General features: G+C 43.1%; 2 protein-coding genes across 2 annotated transcripts in view; both read left to right on the forward strand.

Annotated features, from left to right (window-relative positions):
• The window catches only part of taf2 (TAF2 RNA polymerase II, TATA box binding protein (TBP)-associated factor), a 35,605-nt gene extending 23,065 nt beyond the window's left edge, over positions 1-12,540 (forward strand). The window contains exons 23-27 of the mRNA XM_063486858.1: positions 632-741; positions 4,980-5,209; positions 7,064-7,228; positions 7,616-7,718; positions 11,230-12,540. Coding sequence (XP_063342928.1) covers positions 632-741; positions 4,980-5,209; positions 7,064-7,228; positions 7,616-7,718; positions 11,230-11,528 — 907 coding nt within the window. The 3' untranslated portion in view covers positions 11,529-12,540. The remainder of the gene's footprint in view (positions 1-631; positions 742-4,979; positions 5,210-7,063; positions 7,229-7,615; positions 7,719-11,229) is intronic.
• A 2,672-nt stretch (positions 12,541-15,212) lies between these two features.
• Positions 15,213-21,852, forward strand: part of enpp2 (ectonucleotide pyrophosphatase/phosphodiesterase 2) — a 55,727-nt gene continuing 49,087 nt past the window's right edge. Inside the window, exons 1-3 of the mRNA XM_063486354.1 lie at positions 15,213-15,265; positions 15,993-16,098; positions 21,648-21,803. Coding sequence (XP_063342424.1) covers positions 15,248-15,265; positions 15,993-16,098; positions 21,648-21,803 — 280 coding nt within the window. The 5' untranslated portion in view covers positions 15,213-15,247. The remainder of the gene's footprint in view (positions 15,266-15,992; positions 16,099-21,647; positions 21,804-21,852) is intronic.

Consider the following 21,852-nt stretch of genomic DNA (forward strand, 5'->3'; position numbering starts at 1 on the left):
GCCTTTAAAATTCCTTCTACTTAAAGGTCTCATATCATAAAAATGCTTTTTCTGGTTTTTGAGATTTTTATCAACTTTGTGCTATAAAATAAAAATCTGAAGTTGTAGTTCCTTTAGCCCCTGGACAACAACAACAACAACAAAGCCAGTCAGAATTTTCTCTGCTTCCGGAGGGAACAGAGTGACTGTAAAGTTTTTGTTTAGAGCAAAGCTGTTCACACATCACAAGTGAGAAAGACACTTTTTGCTCATTTTGTTTAGAGCTATACATTGTTATCAGTATGTGTTACTATAATGAGTGTAGCCTATGTATGCATATATGTCTGTGTGTATCATATTCTCATATTCTTCCATAACTAGTGGGTTAAGGCTGAAACTTTGCCATTAATAATTATGTTTTTAAAACAGACTTGATATATTCCTAAATTCCTTTGATTTCATGATCATCATCCCTCTGTGAATGCAATCTTAAGTTCTTCTTCTACATTTGTTTTATGTGTCCCATTCAGCGTAGTGTACTCCTGAACGTAACGTACAGCAGGCAAGTTTCAGGAATTTTAGGAATGAGCACGAGTAACTGATATGTATAATTATTAAATCTGTATTTTATGTTTCTGTTCTTGACCTACAGACATAAGATCCTGGGTATGCTCTGTAAGAATCCACCATTCACCAAGACAACAGACTCGGCTCTGTGTAATGAAGCTCTGGTCGACCAGCTGTGGAAGTTCATGAACTCTGGTAAGAAACACCCACGAGACAAACATTCCTAGTGGCCCCCTGCTGTGCAGGCCTCTGCTGTGTGCCCGAACTTTAGGGTTTTAGTTCATGGCTCTTTATTGAATCCAAATGCAGTCTCTTGTTGTAAATTTAAAATTTAGCTTTTTGTTCTTGAGTGCAGTGTTTCAGGGCAAATTTCAACTCCTGAATGAACAGATTAGAGTTTAATGATACAAGTATCTAATAAGATGAAGTGATCAAATGTAAAGTGATGACATTATAGTGTCTCTCTTTGCTCTGACAGTAAGAAGCTCAGCTAAAACACTTCTCTGTCCATCATTGTCCAACACGGTTCCTCAGTAGAAACATTCACAATACTACACACTTTTTCATACACTGAATTGTAACACACTCTATAGTGGTCATCTTGAAATTGTGGTTGTACAGACTTTCTCTGCTGCCTGGATGAAGACGTGTAAAGCATCCGAAGTAAAATCTGCACGTTGCGATGACACAAATGGATGAACAATTTTGTCGAGCTCAGAGGACGAGAATATAGCTCACGATTTAGAAATATTCCTCAAATTAAAGAAATGGGAACTTGGTATAGTTTTATATATGAGCCTATCCAGCTCATCAGACTTAAAAGGCACCTGAATGTCATCAGCATAGAAATAATAAGAAATGCCAAAAAAAGAATGATACCAGCTAAAGGAAGCATGTAAACGGAAAATAATAATAGAACCAGGATTACGCCTTGTGGAACTCCATGTGTAAAAGGAGAAATGGCTTCCTCCAACAGAGGACGTCCTTCCAGATAAACAGGAGGAAAACCAGTGAAGTGCCGAGTCAGAGATACCAGCCAAAACTTTGAGCAATGGGTACAAACCAATTACCTGCAACAGATGCCATTAAAAATCATTGTAGAGCTTTAAAACAGCGGTCAGGTCTCTGACAAGCATGATGAGAGTTTCATTTAGTCTAACCGGAGCGAATGTGTTAAAAGCCTCCTCCATAAAGAGAGGAACCAGAGAAGAATCTTAAGTCCATAACTTGATTTTCAGAATGAAAATGAATGAAATGAAAAGCACAATAGCTGTTGGAGTAGGCTGAACACAGGACCTGATTCTGTCTCGTGACAGCCTCACACTGCCGTCGGTCACTTCTCAGTCTCTGGCTGCACAGCTGTCTCCTCAGGTTCACAGCAGTGTGTCTGATTAATGAGCTTTAAGTTTTGGTCTGCTGCCGTACGGCTTTTGTTCCTCGGGAACAAATTACAACGTAGCTTTTCCTTCTCCTCTCACGATGTGGGCTCTACCCATAAACCACAGGCAGGGCAAATTACACTGATGGTGAGGTCAGCTAATGCTCACTCAGTTGTTCTTGCAAGAACTGCGCCCACAGCTAATATACACTGCATGTACCAGAACCAAGAACATGTTTTATTCACAGCATGCTGTCTTTCATTTCTCTGGGACACAATTCCAGGAAAGTCACTTGAGCTAAAAAGTTTCCTCTCTGTACACGGAGCCATGGCCAGCAGAGGCTTGTAAGTTTAAGTTGAAAGAAATTATTTTATTTGGACTAAAAAACTTAAAAAGCACCAGACTTTTACCACTTCTCTTCTGGTCGTTACGTCTGCACTGAGGAGACTTTTCACAGCCTAGCAGTGCTCTCTGAATGGTTTCAAAACCCAGACTCTCTATATTGTGTTGTTCTCAGCATGCCCCACCAGGGCCTCTCCACGTGCTGCCTTTAACCCCCACTCAGTGAGCATGCAGGAGGACGCGGGGTTCTTTCAGAAAAGTCAAATCATGTTTGAAGGCCTTCTCATTGAGTTTATGTTTATTATTTCATGTTGGCAGGAGGCTGTGAAGTGCAACCATCAACTGACATATTTCTATCAAGCATAATAACTGCAGTTTATAATCATCTCATCACCACAACGACATGAAGCTGATCACTTTCGTTCTTCAAAGACAGCGATAAATAACTTCCCACTTCCACATGTCTGACTGGACAGACTTCTGTCAGACTCCTAAACCAAGCAGCTGTTGCTCAGCTCTCATACAGGATACTGACTGTAATCCTCTACAACAGATCCCAGATGAACTGGAAAAGAATCACAGCAAAAGACTTGGTTCTGTCTTAAATCATTGTGCTTTCAAACTGGTATTGCAACACTTGAGTCTCTCAGTCAGCTGGTTTCCAGAAAGTGAGAAACATAAAAGAAAAACCTTCAGCTTTTGCCAGTTTGCATGAATTAGCACTAAAGTAAAGTGGCATTAAACTGCAGATGCATATTCTCTGCTCCAGTATGACCTTGAGCCTTGGTTTAATTCCTTCTACACACCTTTAGCTCCACACAGGTGTCTGCAGATCTGACACCCTGAATGATACAGCCACATGGACATCCTGCTGATTTGTGTGTCCACTACAGAGAGCATAAGTGAATAGGCTGGGTTTCATGAGGATCTCTCGAGAGCGGTGTGGCTCTGCAACTTCACAGTATGGCTGTAGTAAACCATCAGTTTCAGTGTGGATAAATCTTCCTGTTGTTTATTATGAATGATTTATTTAAAACAAATATTCAGTATATTCAGTGTGAGAGGAAGTTAAGTAAAGAAAATGTAGGATTTTCCAGTGGGATGACACAGATGTCATACAGAGAGGAAGCTACAGACAATGATGCAAATCATCAGCTTCGGGGTGCCCGCGTCCTGTGGAGGTTGATAGCCAGTGTTTAGTGTTCTCCAAACATGCTGCTGTGCATGATGATCAGAGGTTTGTCCAGAATCATCTTTGCAAACTTGATCTGTGCCACCATGCTGTCTTTAGAGAGAAGAGGTTTTCCAAACATATTAGCACATTAGCATGTGGCCGCTCATTGCCATCTTACTTCCTGCTTCCATTGGATTGCATTAGACTTTGTGTAGCTAGCTGTCGTTCTGACTCTGGCTGTGTAGTTGGGTTAGCTGCCAGTCGCAGCAGATGGCCCCGCCCCTCCCTGAGCCTGGTTCTGCTGGAGGTTTCTTCCTGTTAAAAGGGAGTTTTTCCTTCCCACTGTCGCCAAAGTGCTTGCTCATAGGGGGTCATATGATTGTTGGGTTTTTCTCTGTATGTATTATTGTAGGGTCTACCTTACAGTATAAAGCACCATGAGGTGACTGTTGTTGTGATTTGGCGCTGTGTAAATAACATTGTTTTTCTGTGTTTTAGTGCTTGCTGCCATCTTTTGATGTCTTCAGAAGAAGCTAACTGTACAAATTTAAACCAAACAATATTGGCAACTGTGACAGTTAAAAGGTCTTCATGGATGTGATTTCTGTAGGTCCTTTGTTCATTGTCAGCGGGTCATTTGACTGAGTTATGGTCTACGTCTTGGTGCAGCGCCTATATATAAACCCAAAGGTCTGCTTTCTATTGTGTCCTCAGTTTTCATTATTTCTTTCTCTTCCAGGGGGTCCTGTCTTTCAGCCAAGGGTTTAGTCTGCCAAACAAAATACACACCATGTCAAAAGCCAATTACAAGTATATGTTCACAGTTTCATGTTCTTCTGGGCTTTTATTCCAACATGTTATTAAATTTATTGATTTACAAGTTTGAGACATGGACATAAATATTAATGATCATTGTTTCCTGACGATGTCTGTTTGTCGTTCTGGTTAGTGTGAGCGGCTGCCACACAGTGCTGCCCGGCGTGTGGTAACCTTAAATACCATGTTCTGAAAGTGTGTTGGTCATTTTATAATCCTTTTTCTCCATAGCCCCCCGTGTGTTAAACTAGCACGCTCACACAGGATGGTGTTTCACTGACTGAAGGTCAGTGCTGTAGGAACACAAACTAAGAGGACTTTCTGCTGCTGTTAGTCTTTTTTTTTTCAATCATCTTTTAAAACCACAGGCCAGCCCCTGGCCTTTGGATTGCTGGCTTCAGCAAGATTTGGAGTTTAATTCATGCCAAATCCAAACTACTCAAATGACTCACATAATGAGACATTCAGGCTTGCTGTCACTGAGAGCCTATTATCTGTATTTAGTAGTGTTAGGATTGTCTCTGTGGGGATGTCAAATAAAACGTGTGGTCGAGCAGTACGCAGTTTAGGATTAAATGCAGGCATGTACTGGTTGAAAAAAACTTAACATGCTTGTAGATTTCCAAACGACTGCACTCAAAGCTGCTGTCTTAGAGAGTACTGCAGCAGGCTCAGGAGATGATGTAATATATGCACGTTCGCTTTGTCCTCTTCTTTCTCAGGTACGTCCCATGACTGGCGGCTGCGCTGCGATGCTGTCAATCTCTACTACATGTTGTTTGGTCTGACTCGGCCCTCGTGCCTTCCGCTGCCAGAACTGGGCCTGGTACTCAACCTGAAGGAGAAGAAAGCAGTACTTAATCCCACCATCAAGCCTGAACTGGGAGTCGGTGCTGTTATGGACACACCTGCCAGCATAGGCATCCATGGTGTGGGCATGAGCTATGCAACAGTAAGTGTTGGGGAGTCACTTCATTGCCAAGGTAGTCAGTTTTGTTGTTTTTAAAAGCAAAACTCCATCCATCCACGCCTGCGAAAGGCGATGCAGACTCTGGACAGGTGGCTAGCCTATCATAGGGCTAACAGAGAACGAGAGACAGACAACCACAGTCAAGTCACCAGTTAACCTAGCATCCATGTCTTTGGACTGTGGGCGGAAGCTGGAGTGTCTGGTGAGAACCCACACAGGAACCGGGAGAACATGCAAACTCCACAAAGGAAGGCCTCGGCTGGCCAGTGGAGTCAAACCTAGGATTCTAGCTGCTACACAGCTAAGTTTCAGTTTCTGCTTTGACATTTAGATTGTAGGATCAGAAAACATGGATCCATCCTGCTTTATAACCACGGTACAGGCACGTTCTTCTCCCTTGGTACCAGCTGAGCATTGTTTAAACATCCAAGTGTACTCGAGTATTGTTGCTGACCATGTCCAAATCCTGTATGCCCACACTGTCTTTATGTACCATGTTCTGACAGCTGTTTCCAGCAGGATAACACACAGCGTGACAAACCTCGGGTCACTGCAAACTGGTTTCTTAAGGATGAGAGTGAGTGAATATTCTGAAGCATGGCTCCCAACCAGACGATGAGGAGTTTATACCAAAGATCAACCTGGAGAACTTAAGATGAACTTGGAGTGGAGTAAATGTTGGTGGTTTAAGTGTCTCCAGCAGCCATACGACGGTGTGATGAGTTATCGTGTTGGGTTTCACTCGTTTTTAACTCCAGCGGTGATGTCAGCAACTAACTGCTCGGTGGTCGTTTCTTTTCCTTCAGTTGTTTTTGATTTACGTGTGCCACACTGAGACGTTCACACTGTGCACACGTAGAAGCTGCCTCATAAAAGCGGTATTATTTTTGGTTGGACCCTGTGTAATTATGGCTACTACAGGATAATGCTGCCAGCAGTATTTGGCTGTACCCCATCGTCACTGCGTCAGCCAGAATCACCAAACAGAACAGCGTTCTGCTTGTTTGTTCGTGATCAAAATCTCTGCGACGGTTGATTAAACCGCTCCATTACACACGTTAACTACAGCGCACACTCAGAAGTCTGCAAGTTCTCAAAGATATGATTGAAATCATGTAAAGTGTTTCATGATTCTGCTTAAAATGAAGTGCCCAGAATTTTAGGACTCGGTCCTCTTCACTGCCCTTAACCCCAGTTTTTCTACCAACACATTGACCCCACACCTTAAAATGACCGTTGGAAAAGCGAGTATGGCGAAACATGCACATGTTACATTTTAAGACAGTGTTAATCTTTTTAAATAAAAGCCTCAAACTCTAAAATCACCTCTGCAGGGCTTACGTGAACTGGAGGCACATTTCAAATACTCAAACTCTGTGTGCAAGCTAGCATCAGCCAAAGCTGTTAGCGTTACAGCCCTGACGTGGTAGCATTGTAGGACTGCTTAGCTCCCACTCAGAGCTGCACTTGTTGTAGTCACGTACTGTCGGATGGACAGTGGCAGTGTTGAAAAACATGTGGACTCTAACAGTAATGTGAGCTACTCATGTCCATGTTTGTTGCTCATAGGTATGTAGACACAGGCAGAGGCCCATAGATGCTTCAATCTAATCATAACTGCTCATTTTCAACCAAGTTTCAAGTCTTTATGTAGCTGGATTTGCTATTTGTGATACTTGGTGAGCTGTTTTAGCCTAAGTGTTAATAGCAATTATAACAGTTCTCTAATAAAGTGTTGAAAGTGTGTATTCTATTTCTGTAGCTACTTTATGGCACTGTCCTGCTGTCAGAGTTGGAGCTGCTGCTCATTCTGATTTCTTTCTTTGTGTCTGTCAGGTGGACGACGAGCCAGATCCTGTCTCACTGGGTGTGTGTGGCGTAGGCCAGCCCCCTCAGGGCCTAAAGAGGAAGGCTGACACCCCACTGGGATCTCCTCCAGAGCCAGGACAGGTACTGCAGCAGCAGGATGATGATGGAAGGGGAGCACGCTTCAAGATCAGAGTAAGATGCTAATGACACACAAGAAAAATCCATCAGCCACCCATATTTTTAAAATGCTAAACGGAAAAGAGTATAATCTGCACCAAACACCAACGCTGCGTCTCTTGATGGTGATGGCAGGTGATAGTTGCTTTATACCTCTATTAAGCTGTCCACCAAATCTGAAAAAGAAAACTGCTTAACAGTGTATCTGTTCACAGTAAAACTTTCTAACATGTCAAGTCTGTTAAACAAATTACTGTTGGGCAGTTTAGACTCGATGGGCTGTTCTACTGAAATCTGGAATGACATGTTAAGAGACGGCTCCTCTTTATAGTGGCTCATAAAAACTGCTTTCATTGAAACTGAATGATTCACTATTTCTAATTAAGTTTTGCTCTGTTGTAGTTCAACACTATGGAAGATGAAGACATTGACATGGAAACTGTTCATGACAGTCAGGCCTTCATTCACCATCACCTAAATCTGTTGGAGAGACCTTCTACACCTGGTAAACACACACACACACACACCATTGCAGAGGATATTACATTCACATCACATCCTATAAGCAAGCACTTAGCAACAGTGGGAAGGAAAATCTCCCCTTTAACAGGAGGAAACCAGCAAAACCAGGCTCAGTGAGGCGCACCAGTCTACCTCAGCTGGTCGGGGGTGAGGGCGATTAATAATAACTAATGATTATAAATGCAGTGGTGTATGAACCCAAAGTGAAAAACAAGTGAATAAGAGCCTAAGGCGCTTGGAAAGACAATGACTGGACTTCCTCAAATGTCTTGAAGACGTTTCACCTCGCATCCACGAGGCTTTGTTATCTCTAAAACCAAACGGTGAAGAGTATCAGGTATTTAAACCCTTGTGGAGTTCCACTCAGAGCCATCGTTAGCAGTATAAACTCAGCCACCTACAACATTTCCAAACACCAGCATGGCTTCACTTGTGGGCAACACACCCCATCACATCAAACACTCCACTAACTTCTCCAACAAGGTCTGCAACGTTATGCTGAATCCAGATAAAACCATGATGTCATTTGTTGTGGTCACACTTTTCACTTGTATACCTACAACTGAAGCAGTGAAGACTGTCAGAAAAGGATTACCACAAGACAGCTCCTTACAAAACAGAACCAGCTTTACCCCCCATCACGTCTGCCTTACCACCACATTTTAAATACAACGAGGGTTTGTACAGACAAAAACATGCCTGTGCCATGGGATCTCCAGTATCACCCATTGTAGCCAAGCGTCACATGGAGGAAGTGGAAAGTGAAGCTCTGGGGTCCGTTCTTCGTACCTCGCTTACTACATCCAAGATCAAATCATCGCGCTAACCTTGAGCTCGCTAATCCGGTTCTCCGAACACACCTGTTGTTGACGATTAGTATAGCTGGATGAAGTAATCTGAGATCACTGGGTGGCTTAAAAGGGGCTACGCATCGATAGTAGAAACATTGATCGGCAACCCTGTGATTGGTCGGCGAAGATGTCGAAGGAGCGCGCTCAGTATTTCACGGCAGCAGAGCAAGAACTCTTGATTGAAGGATTTCAGGAGTTTCAGAGTTTAATTAAAACGCAGGGGAACACTGCAAAGGCTGCAAAAGCAAGGAGAGAGGGCTGGCAGAAAGTTGCTGACAAATTAAACTCGTAAGTGATCCATGATATTACATTATATCATGTGATATTATATTATACCACATTATATTATATTACATCATATCCTCTTTCACATTAGAGCCACAACAGGACCAACAAGAACATGGGAACAAGTAAAAGTGAAATATAAGAATATTCTACAGAATGGTAATATTTATCACTTATATTGCTTTTAGTCTCTTGAAAAGAGACCCTGAAATAATCTGTTTGTTTGTTTATAACAGCAACCAAGAAAAGGGCAGAGCAAATAAAGACAGGTGGTGGTCCTGCACCCCCTCGTCACACCCCGGCTTTTTGTACCGTGACATTTATTGACATTGTGGGTTTTTTTTGTGTATAGTTTTACATAACACTCCATCACTTTTACCTGTTCCCATGCAAGGGGTGACTGAAGCATGCACAGTAAGTTGGGAGATCTATATATATATATATATATATATATATATATATAGATATATATATATAGAGAGAGAGAGAGAGAGAGAGAGAGAGAGAGAGAGAGAGATAGATAGATAGAGAGAGTTAAGTAAATAACAAAAAAATCGATATCTCTCTATGAGCACACTGTCGCGCTGAGCTAAAGGATCCTGTCTATCCCACAATATACGCTGAATTCTGAAAACTCTCCTTATCAATCTTGCACCTTCCGCAATGGGTTGCTCGCGTACAAACGGACAGGACATGGCTGCGACAGACTTCCCAAATCCACCTTCGCTTTTATAGCCGTGGTCTCTCATCTTGATTACACAAAGTAATTTACTATTACTACTCTAAAATATGAATTACATCTGAAATAATCTACTACATGACATAGAATGATTAATAGTACATTTCCCTTTTTTTTAGGAAATGACCTGTATGTATCTGTATGAAATCAATAAAACAATCAAATACTGCATTATATTTAGTTACATTGATAATATTTATTTATGGTAAAACAGTGGAGAAATATCGCTGTTGCTTTCATATAACTGCAGCGGACATACCTGAGTGGCCGCGATCTAATCCTGTTTACATAAAGTAAACCTGCTCCCAAGCAGGTTTACGCTTACGGATCTGTTGCTATGACAGCAAGTCCCAGATGAGCTTCGGAGAACCGAATGATCCAAGATCACGCGAAATCGTCAACATTCAAATCCGGCTAACTTACTTAGCGAGGTACGAAGAATGGGCCCCTGGGCTCTTCAAAGGGACAGAACCTCTGGTAACCTCTGGTACAGCTACATGGATGATACCTGGGTCAAAATCAAAACCCAAGCAGTAGAAGCCTTCACTGTTCATCCCAAGGACAAAACTCCCAAATGCAAGCTAAGCAACATGTAGTTAAAGAGTGCTCGGGCCTCTACACTGGAGGAACCAAACAGCCGCTCCATAAACACATGGCAGAACATAGAAGAGCCACCTCATGTGGGGCATTATTAAACACATCCACTGATGGGCTGAAGAACCTTAATCTGAACCTAAAGGGGAGCTTGGGACACTGGTTTGGGTTGAGTCCAGCCAGGGAATAAATTCAGTGAGGACCATTTTAAACTCGGGTGGGTCACATTAGCTGGTGGGGTCATTTGGCAAACTAGTCACTTAGCATTACCACTCAGGGAAGGACCTCTCTAGTGATAATGTTAGCAACCAACATTGTGTTGCTAGATGAGTTTGGGAATGGTTAGTTTGTTAGATTAGCTGCCAACGCTAAGCTAACGCACACAAATTCCCTGCTATCTGATGTAGTAGCTAGCTTGTCTAACCTTAGCTCGTTTGTACGCTAACATCAGTAACAAAATCCTGTCTTAAGCAGCATCAGTGCATGTTTGTTATTCCTGTAGTGTGTGTTGGAGTCACTCATTTGTTGATGTTAGTGATGATTGAACCCTATTTTCAAGCTAAAGTCAGTAGTGCTGCTCACTGTTGATGCTGTGTGAGAGGATAGGCTTTGAGGCACGCAGGAGCAGAAACCTGACCTGTTTGGATGTCTGTAGAAAGTAAACTTGCTCTGCAAATAAAGAAACTTGGAGTGAGTAACAAATGAGGTCAATATTTCCAGGTTCCCAGTCAGAATTTTAAACTGGTACGCCCCCTCAACTCAGATTTCCAACTCAGAAAGTTGAAGCAGCCGCAGCAGCCTCGAGTTATCAAAGATGGCGGCAGTGAGCGTAAACAGTAGGAAAACTGTCAAACTGTGTATTTGGGGCTATGCACACAGCACTGACTACACTGTTTTTAAAAGAAACACGCATATTGCTAGTGATGTATGAGTGGCTCTACCTGACAGAAGAAAGGTAACCAGCTTCCAAGGTATCAGAACGTGGCCATAAACAGATTATCCAGGAGGACTCTTTCTCATTTCAGGTAAAGAGCCATCATCTGTTGAACAGGCTCTGCTGTCCATGCCTGCCACACCCGTGCCATCGTTCCCCAAAGAGACCACCTCCTCATCCTCTAAGCATGGAGGCGACCATGGCCACCATCACCACCACCATCACCATGAGCATAAGAAGAAGAAGAAGAAGCATAAGCACAAACACAAGCACAAGCACAAACATGAAAGCAAGGACAAGGAGAAGGACAGAGACCGGGACAACTCGCACACCTACAGCAACAGCCCGGCCAGCGGCAGGTCGCTGCGCTCGCCCTCTCTGTCCGACTGAGCGTCCAGAGGCTGGCGTGCTCTCCAGCTGCTGTTGGCGCCGGCTGGGTTAACGGCTTACATGTGACATGCAACAGCACACTTGGCTCCGTTGCTTCCATGTCTGGACTCAACATTGATTTCTCAGTAATATTATGAGACAGGAACTGTTTCAGTGTAAGCCTCAGAGAACCGAAGTCCTCGGCACAGACACCAGGGAAACTTCCACTGAGGCTGTGATGTCATCCAGGTAAACCCTCCCGAGACCTCCCTGTGTCCTTACACCACACACACGTACACCACTTCCAGGCTGTGTGAGGCGTGCAACCACACACACCTCTCTCCACAAACAGCCTCATCCCCACAGCTCAATCCCAGCATTCAGCGTCTGCTGAGGGGGAAAGTGACGGATCGTGTTGTGGATTCTGCACGGGCCGCGTGCAGAGACATTAAACTGATGGATTTCACTGCACTGTACCACTGAAACTCGAGTAGTGTGTGCGCGCGTGTGTGTTTCATACTTTGTTTCCTAATTAAATATGTTTTGGTATCCACAGACGTTGTAACTGCATTAAACAGCGTTCGTGGCTGGGTTTACTCTGGCATCATGTCTTAGCTTTGATTAGGTGGTTTTAACCAATGAGAAGAACAGAAGTCATTCAACATTTAGATAAACAGCTGAGCACCAAAAAAACGGTTTTTGTATCTTCTGATTCACCTTACCATGCCGAAATCCAACAATAAAAGAAAAAGATTGTGTCACTCTTCAAATGTTGCCGTTCTTTCCTCATTGTGTACATGTGAATGTTTGTGGGAACCCTCCTCTTCAGCCTGTCAGGAGGTTGGAAATTCCCTTGATGGGATTGTAGTGTTTTCATTGAATTAATGACAGCTGTAGGAGTCTGTTCACACAATCAGCTGCCAAAAATGTAAATGCAGCACAATGTAGAGCGTACCAACTACAAGATGAACGTTTCATTTTCTATACTGATATTTCAAGAACTGTTTTTATTAAAATAAATAGCTGATTGCTTGATTGTTTCTTTTTGCTGTATTTTTGTTTGACTCATAAGCCACACGAGCTCACAGCTGACGTCTGTGAATCCTGCATGTATTTGTTCCACTGCTGATTTATAAGTTTGTTCTCTTACAAAAAAAATGAACACGGTAATTTTTTATTGTAGTTTTATTTGAATGGAGCATCAAGAAAAAAGACTTTGTATGCAAGTTCTGAACTGTTTTGCATGTCATTGAGTGAAATAAGGATTTGTTCCTCCACAACGCAGCCAGAATTCTGGCTCCCCCAGGTCTGTGTGCCTGTGTTGCACACACATTACAAGCAATCAGAGATTTTCCTGATCTCAGCTTGATATGTGTATAAGGCACCAGTCCAGTCAGTTTCTGCCATTCCAACCTCTCCTCCACCGTCGACCAAAGAGCTGTCAAAGGAGGTCGGGATAAGATTGTAGACCTGCAGGAGGCTGAAATGAGCTACGATACCATCAGCAAAAAAGCTCGATGAGCAGGTGAGATGACTGACATAATAATGGAGCAGTTATTCAGAAATGGAAGAAATGTTAAATGACCATCAGTCTTCCTCGGTCTGGGGCTTTCTACAAGATCTTGCCTCGTGGGGTGAGGACGATCATGAGAAATGTGGTGAATCGGACTAACTACACCAGAGGAGCTTGTTAAGGAGGCAGGTGCACAGGCCCATCCTGAGTTTGCCAGTGAACATGTGTGGCACGGCTGCAGCAGCAGTGGTGTGGTGTTGTGAAAAAAAGGACCGAAATGCAGGGACTAACTTAGATGTGAGGGGTGAGCTTTGATTTACATGAGGCGATAATACAGATAATACAAGGTGGGGAGGACAGAAACTAAGATAAACCTGAACTGGAAAAAACTAGTAACAAACCTGAAATCATAATATGCAGGGAGAGAGAGGGGTGGGAAGCAGAGACAGCACGGAGGATGAAGGGCAGAGATACACCAGGTAACACAGACGGAGCGACAATGAACACAGGCAAACACACACTATAAATACGCACAAGGTAAGAAGGGAATGACACACTAAAGGAGGACACAGCTGAACCTAATTAGACACAAGAGAGACAGACCTTCAAAGTAAAACAGGAAACTGACAATCACAAACTCAGGGACACGAACAGATCACCGGGGGAGGACACAGGATACCAAAATAGGAATAAACTAGAAGATAAAATAATAATACTAAACACAAAACGCTGGGTCAAACGACCCAGGACCATGACAATGTGAGTGATTCAGAGAAGGGAGAAAGTGTCGTGGGAACATGAAACCAAAACAGACCTCTTTGGCATCATCGTGTTTGGAGGAACAGAAATGCTGAGTATATCCCCAAAACACCACCTTCACAGTAAAGCATGGACGTGGAAACATTACGCTTTGGGCTGTTTTTCTGTTAAGGACACAGGACAACTTCATGTTGCCCTGTAGGGGATAATAGATGGGACTTGTGTATCATAAAACCACGGTCCCTTAGCCAGAACACTGAAGATGGGCCTTGAATGGCTCTTTCAGCTTAGCAGTGATCTAAAAATATATTAGAGTGGTCAAAGAAGAAGCACATTAAGGTCATGAAGTGGCTCCAGACTCTCCAGATCTCAGTCCTGGAGAAAATTGCTGAAGCTTTGAGTTCAAGTCATGTGCTCGCTCAAAGGGGCTCGTCTGTTGGGGTTGTTGGGGGTTTTCTTTGTAGCACTGTGGGGTCTTTACATTACAATATAAAGCACCTTGAGGCAACTGTTGCTGTGATTTGGTGCTATATAAATAAAACTGAATTGAATTCAAGTTGCCAAGCAGCAGCCAAGAAACCTAAAGGATGAAGATTTTCTGTAAAGAGGAGTGGAACAAAATCCCTCCTGAGATGTGTGCAAACCTGTGCTTGCCAATAAGAGTTGTTAGTGCAAAGTGTTGTTTTGCTGGAGGACCAAATACTTATTTCACTCAATGACATGCAAATCAATTTAGAACTTTAACATAATGCGCTTTTTCTGGATTTTTGGTTGACATTCTCTCTCCATTTAAAGGAAACTACTTATACTTACTATTTAGAGACTGTTCATTTCTTTGGAAGTGAGCAAAGATCTCTGAAGGTTTGCAAGATGGACGTAAGCCCTCTACCTCACAGTGTAAAGCACTTTGAAGCGAGTGTTGACATAAATTAATTAATAAATGAACTTTTGGCTAAATTTAGGCCTCAGAGTATATTTTATTCATTTCTAACTTCAAGTAAAAATCTTAGAACTGACCCAGCATCAGTTTCAGGGCCCCATCTTTAGTCAAGTTTCACTTTTACAGAAGCGGTTTGGCTATAGACCAGGGTCAGCAGCCAAGAGATGGAGATTATTGATACACTGTAAAATAAAATAAAATAAAAACATTTTAAAAAATAAAAATAATTGTAGTGTTTCTTAAGCACCTTACTGTCCTGTGAGTAAATACTCTCAGTCGGAGTTGACCACAGCTCAGTGGATGTGGAGATGTTTCATGTCTCATGTTAAACGCGCTCCTGTCTCAGCTCGGAGCCCTCCTCCACAGCTACACCAATCAGAATCCTGTCCGCTCCTTTCAGTCACCTCCCCCCTCCCTCGCTGCTGTTCCTCTTCAACGGTCCTCCTCTCCGGTGGTCCTTCGGTGTGGAGAGTCAGCATCAGTCGCTCACGGACCTACAGCGCGGTGCAACACCGAGGACAGAGGAACATGTTGCTGCACAAACTGGTAAGAGTCCATGTGTAAGAGTTTTAACTGGAGCTGACTTCCGAAAAATCCGCATGTTTTGTGCGTAAATCCGCGTGCAATGACGCGTTAGACCGCGTGTTTCTTGGTAGTTTGCGTTATTCTGCGTGGAACCTCTACACTCCCCTGTCCTCCTGTCCTCCCTGCTGATGAGCATTTGCAGAACAATTGTGGATTCTTCTGTCATTTCCGAAAGGTCACAGATCTGTCAAACTATCAGGCGATTGTGATGCAGCTGAGGGGTGGTCTCTCTTCACTTTGAACGCAGCACCCCCGCGGTGTTCGCAGGTCACGGGGGAAACCTGCAGTTTGTGTTACACCAGCTCAAATAAAGCTTTCATGCATCACAAACTTCTGAAGCTCGTTTATGAGCAGCCGGTGCAAACAAGTCAGTCAATGGTGAAAACGGGGTTTGCAAATGAAAAGTGCTTGAAGTCAAATATGTGACATGTTGCTGTTCCTCTGCACTGTGTTTGCTCTCTGATGAATAAACCTCATGACCCTTTCACTAAGCCCAGTGCTCCTCAAGCTCTCAGGCATGGAGCACTGCAGGTGGAGTGTGAGTGTAGGCGGCCATGAATATGACGCCTGTAGCAGAAGAGAAATAACTGTAAAAGTAGCTCTTTAATTCCAGCTTGAGCACCACTGGAAGACGCAGCATGTAGACTGTATGGATGCCTGCTCTGATGTCGGTACTTTGTGTCCTCAGCTTGTGTGGATCCTGTCAGTCCTGTGCGGGGCTGACATGTGTTGGGGTTTTGTGTATGATCGGCCCAAACGCTCAGGAGAAGACGGGACATCGGCCAGGACAGAAAGTGAGTAACTAACACCGACCTCTGATGTCTGTGTGGACTGTATGGTCTTATAAAAATAATAACTCATGCATGTAGATATGAGTTTTGTTTTCCCAAGTTATGGTGTTTTATGATACTTGGTGGTTGGTGGTATCAAAATGAAGTCGTTTTCACAAACACAGACAATTAGATTTTCATGTTTAATGGGGACCTATTCTGATATAGGTCCCACCTCCATATTTTATCCAAAATATTTATTATTGTAGTTCAAATTAATCCAGATTTATCTTCCTCAATTTACTCTCTTATGAAACAAGCTGCTTTAGCAAGTGTTACCCCTCCCTTTAAGCCCACTTTGTTCTGGTCGGCCACTCCACGCACACAGAAGGTTTAAACATAAGGCGGCCTGGGGATATTTAATGTGGACACTCCCCACTGCGAGAGTACAGATATGACAAATAATAAAGAAAAGTAGAAGATGTCCGAACTGATCAAACTGATGCTACTTACAATAAAACCAAATGTTTCCAATGAACTGCGATCACCTGATAGTTAAGCCTATATGATTGATACGACATGACCACATCTGATTTAAAAAGAATAAAAACATCTTGACAGTGCGCTCACTTTGCCCCAAATTGAAAGATTTCCGTTGAGGATTCTTCCGTATGTCTGTGGCTGCATACACCAGGATAAAGAGTTGAGTAGACTGTATAAAAAGATGGATGTAGCTACTGTTGACATCGTCAGCTTGTCTGTGAAGTCTCATCATGAAGCATTTTCACTGTTACCATCTTGGTATAAAAAAAATCAGATGTGATGAGAAGGGAAGGGTGTGACTCCTTGTTGGCCGGTGAGCTCCTCAGTTTTAAAACACAGCGTGATCCAGATTTATGAAACAGACTTAATTCGTCATTCAGTGCAAACTGAAACAAGTGACTGAGGCCATAAACTCAGCAGTAAAGTGTTTACAGAGGTCAACTAAGAAACCTGTCTTCCCACAAACTTCCATAGGACCACGAGCCTTTTTGCAATCATGGCTATCGCCATCTGGTGGCCTTCAGATAGAATGCAGGGTCAAGTCATTGATGCTACAAATTTTTTTAAACAGAAGTCAAGTTGCAACAGGCTGAGCATTCATAACTGTGCACTTCAAATATGATCACTTCTAACTTTAGCAGAAAAGACATGGCAGCTGCCAAAACTCGACTCAGACCTAATGGGGGAACGTTATGTGTGGTAGTACTTTATTACTCATTGCATCATAACAATTTCTGCCACAATAATAAACAGAAAGTCAAAGACCAAATAGATCAGCAAAGTTTTTATTTCTTTATCAAGTAAAAATGCCAAACGCGTAATTTCTTCTTCATTGCTCTAGTTGCTGCTTATTGAAGTGATTTTCCTTAAGATTGCTGAAGGTGTTTTGATAAAATGGGCAATTTCAAGACAGGTTGTCACATTTTTCTCACAGTTTGTCTTTTACAAGAACGATTTCTTAATAGAAAAATCAGTTTTCTGGTGTACGGCAACTGAGAAGAACTGCAGTGTGTTACTTTGGAGCGTCAAGCTCGTGTGAAACGACCCGGTTTTACTCAAGTCCAGCAGCGCAAACACGAGAAACAGCATTAGACGCTTTCATTTAGCTGCCAGAGCGGCTCAGCACGGGGAATGTGAAGTGTGTTTTGGATATGCTTGAATATGTCTTGGCCAAGTGTAGGTAGGACATACCTAACGTTGTGCTTCACGTCCAAGACACAAGCAGAAAAAGAACTTTTGAAGGTTGTTTTTTTTCTGTTTTGTTGAAACACTGTAAATCTGGAACCCTGTGTGAGTCGCCCAGCCATCGACAGCAGTGACATCTCCAAACACTAAACTAAAGCAGCCTGAGTGGGTTGTGTCTGCCGGTGCATATGAAATGGACGGACCGAGCGTGTGTTGGTGGTTGTTACAACGATCACTGTGACCCTGTGAGGTCGCGAGGGAGGGACTGTGTTTGTGCTGCTGTGCATTAAGTCAACATTAAAAGAGCTTCAGAGCTCATTTTCAGTCCCAGATTCTCAAACACAGACTTCTGCTGCACTGCGCCGTAGACTGTCGCAGTCTGCGACGGCTGCAGCCGTTTCTGGGATTTCTGTGTGTGTGTTGGCTGCATGTTGTGAAGAAATTAAAAATTGAATTTGTTCACTCTGTTCATGTGGATCTGGAAGAAACTGTGGCTCTTTGTGTGATCTCTGTTTGCCTTTCCATTCTTCTAATTAACAGTTTTTCCATCACACTTCAGAATCTCTCATTCTGAATACATGATTGTTCAGTATAAACTGGGGGTTGACAACATAGCCTCAAATATGTCACCATATTTTTAAGGAGATTTGTGGTGATCTTTATGACACTGTAGAAAAAAATAACAATATTTTATCTGTGATTGCAGCTGGCAGGCAGCAGCGTTACACAGTGTAGATCACACATAAAGCACCCCGAGTAAAAAAAGTGAAAGTATAGCAGAGCTGCTTGACACTTGAATTGTGGCTCATTTGAGCTCGTTTGACACTTGAAGAAAAATGACTAAAGTAACCTTGTAACTCCTGAGCCTGAGGAGTGGCTCGTGACAGCGTTATCATGTGACCACAGTATGTAAACACCTTAGGACGTAAGGAATCTGCACACTGTTGTCAGATGGTGAAATGAAATTTTCTACCTGAGATGTTGTAACTTGGGTCTAGCCCTCCTTTACCACCATGTAAAGGCAATTTCCAGCAATTTCCTGTCTTCCTGACACATGAACACCACTACCAAGTGTTCCAGCAATGCTCAGTGTTTACATTGAGTGGCACATCACCAGCTGCTAGCATCTCCTCCTCATTTGCTCATGCAGTGGATTAATACTTCTGTGCTAAATCCATAGAGCAGTGTTTCCAAACCCTTTGGAGTATTTTGGACCATACTTCACATTAGAAAAACCATATGGCACACCACCAAACAAAAATGTCACAAAAGCATATTGATAATTTTTCCCTGTGTGCCAGGCGTAGTAGAATTGGCTCGGTTTGTCCCCAGTATACCTGTTTTGCTTTCTTTTGACCACTACTCATGCTTGGGTCTTCATCGGGGCGGAGTTTTCTCCATGACCAGGTCAGACTAACTACTTTTTATTTTCAAACATATATCTGTTGCTATTACGCGCTGCGTCGTCTCACAGCATGACTATTATGTAATTTCTTCTTCGTCTTCTTCTGTTTTATTGGCAGTTGGCAACACATTGAATTAGAGCAGGTAGTTGTACTGCCATCTAGTGGAAGAGAATGTAATTGTTCTGCACGTTACTCACGCCGATCGCTTAGAGGTGGAACCAGATGATCTTCCACGGCACACCTGATCATTTCTGGCACAGTGGTTGGGAAACACAGCCATAGAGAGCATAAGCAGTGCCTTAAACATGCATTTCATCTGGAGCCCACCAGATGGCGATAGTTGTGGTTGCTAAAAGATTACTGGCCCTATACAAGTCTATGAGAAAACAGCTTTCTGATTTGACCTCTGCGATCACTTTCTTCATGAGTTCATGGACTCGTTCACTCGCTTTGGGTTATACTGAATAAAAAATAAAGCTTTTTTGTAAATCTTGTTCATAGAATGTTTCAAAAAGGACGATTATTCTTGATACACGTATTGACTGACAAGTTGATAGCCAATGAGTAAGCAGTTTCACAGTCAGGACTAGCTCTTTCTGACATATCAGTTTTCTTGGAACCAAGATGGAAAGCTGGTGGGAAGCTTCAAAACGAGCTAAAAAGCAGCAACATTCATCTTCCATATCTTCTATACTTAAATCTACAGCTTAGATACGTCGTAAGCCACAAAACTGTTTTTTCTGGCCAGCCTTGTGGAACCTGACAAACCTGCGCTCTTATTTTGCTTTCTTTACTTTGTTTTCTTCTCAGACGCTGTTCCCCTGTTAAACAGTGAGTGTTGAGCTGTTTTTACAAATGGACTCCATGAAACATGTGGAGAATCAGGTCGAATTATCCGGCGTTGACCTGACTCAGATACAGCACACTAGTGGAAAGACTTTTAGACGAGTGTGCTGTATGACCTCACCAGACAATTACCTGCACTTGTTCCTACAATGATGCAACTGGACACCTCGGGGACTTTTTCCGAGGGAGCTGGCAGATTAAACACCCTTTAATGTCCAGTTAGACCGTGTCCTTCCTTCTCACGTTCAGTCCCATTGGGCAATGGTTAGTAAAGTTCAGGTCTGCAGTGCGGGCGTGAAAATGGACTGTGACAGTGGCAGTCTCTTGGGGAAACTTGAGCTGAGCGTTAAACTTTCAGTTAATAGTCGAGTGCATGCACAGTCGACAGGTTTTATGGGCTCTGAGGAAGTCTTCATTTCTCCTCATTTTCTCCTGACGTTAGTGTAAAGAGACGTGAGGAGATCGCACTCACTGTGCTGTGATAAAATAAAAGACTTCACCTTTGACCTATAGTCCACTGCCGCTGGTATAGAGTAGGCCTGAGTCTTATAGCAAAGAAGCTATTCAGGCTTTACTGCACTGACACACACACACACACACACACACACAAACACACACACACACACACACACACACACACACACACACACACACACACACACACACACACACACACACACACACACACACACACACTCACTACACCGGCGTGCCAACTGGCTAGGGACCATAAATAATTTAAGTGCAACACCTCAGCTCCTTCACCTAGAGTACATATGCATAGTCACATGTAGTTACAAAAATACACATACATATATGCCCACGGGCTGAAAAGCTTGTGCTGGCATCCTGAGGCACTTTCTGCAAGGAAAACTGTTTTTTTTGTAAGTGGCTGCACAAGGAGCATGTTGTTTAGCAATAGCTTCACTCTGTCTCACTCTCAGATCTCAGGATGTCTTCAGTTAGGTCAGAGGAGCCAAAATAGGCCATGTTCCTTTGGATATATGGAGGACAAAAGCATGATTGTGTCTTAGGCACTGAGAGTTCCCACAGTGAGACAACGTGAGCGTAGTTTGGGGTCCCGGGAGAAGAGTTAAAGCTCAGTAACTGTTGAGTTTGGCCCATGACACAAACTGAGCTTTTGTCACAGTTGTTATGAGTTATTATTTCCTTTCAAAGACATGTGAACAGTGCAGCTTTTCATTCAGTTTTTGGACAATGTCTTTGATTTATTGTCCCTCCAGCTAATGCTCTAAACCTCACATGTAAATGGATGTGGAGTTAATCAGCTGTGACGTTGGTGGGCACCACTGGGGCTAAAACTGAACAGCTCAGGTGTTTCTCCAGGAAACAGCCACAGGAGTGAAGAATAACCTGCACGTGGCAGAATGACTAGTGATCTGTTTATGTAGCCGTCTTCAACCGTCAAACGAACCACCAATCCTTCACAGTCACATGCTTGTGGTCACTGCATCGAGATTGCTGCACACTCAGCAGTATTGGTGTGCACTTTTGTGTAGTTTTGAACCTTTTACCTCTTTTTTTGGACATTTTTTAAAGACCCATTAGAACCTCTGTTTCTTCCATCCCCAGCTCGCTCTGCGTCTCACTACGTGCCGACCTCCGGCTCCTGCAGAAACAGGTGTTTCGAGCTGGTTGAGTTGGAGCCGCCAAACTGTCGCTGCGACAACCTGTGTAAAACCTACAATGGCTGCTGCTCAGACTTTGACCAGCTCTGCCTACGCACAGGTATGCTTATAAAACTTGACTTTAGACACCACTAACAATGTGTTGGTCC

This window comes from Pelmatolapia mariae, linkage group LG10_11, assembly GCF_036321145.2.
Source record: "Pelmatolapia mariae isolate MD_Pm_ZW linkage group LG10_11, Pm_UMD_F_2, whole genome shotgun sequence".
NCBI classification, from domain to species: Eukaryota; Metazoa; Chordata; class Actinopteri; order Cichliformes; family Cichlidae; genus Pelmatolapia; species Pelmatolapia mariae.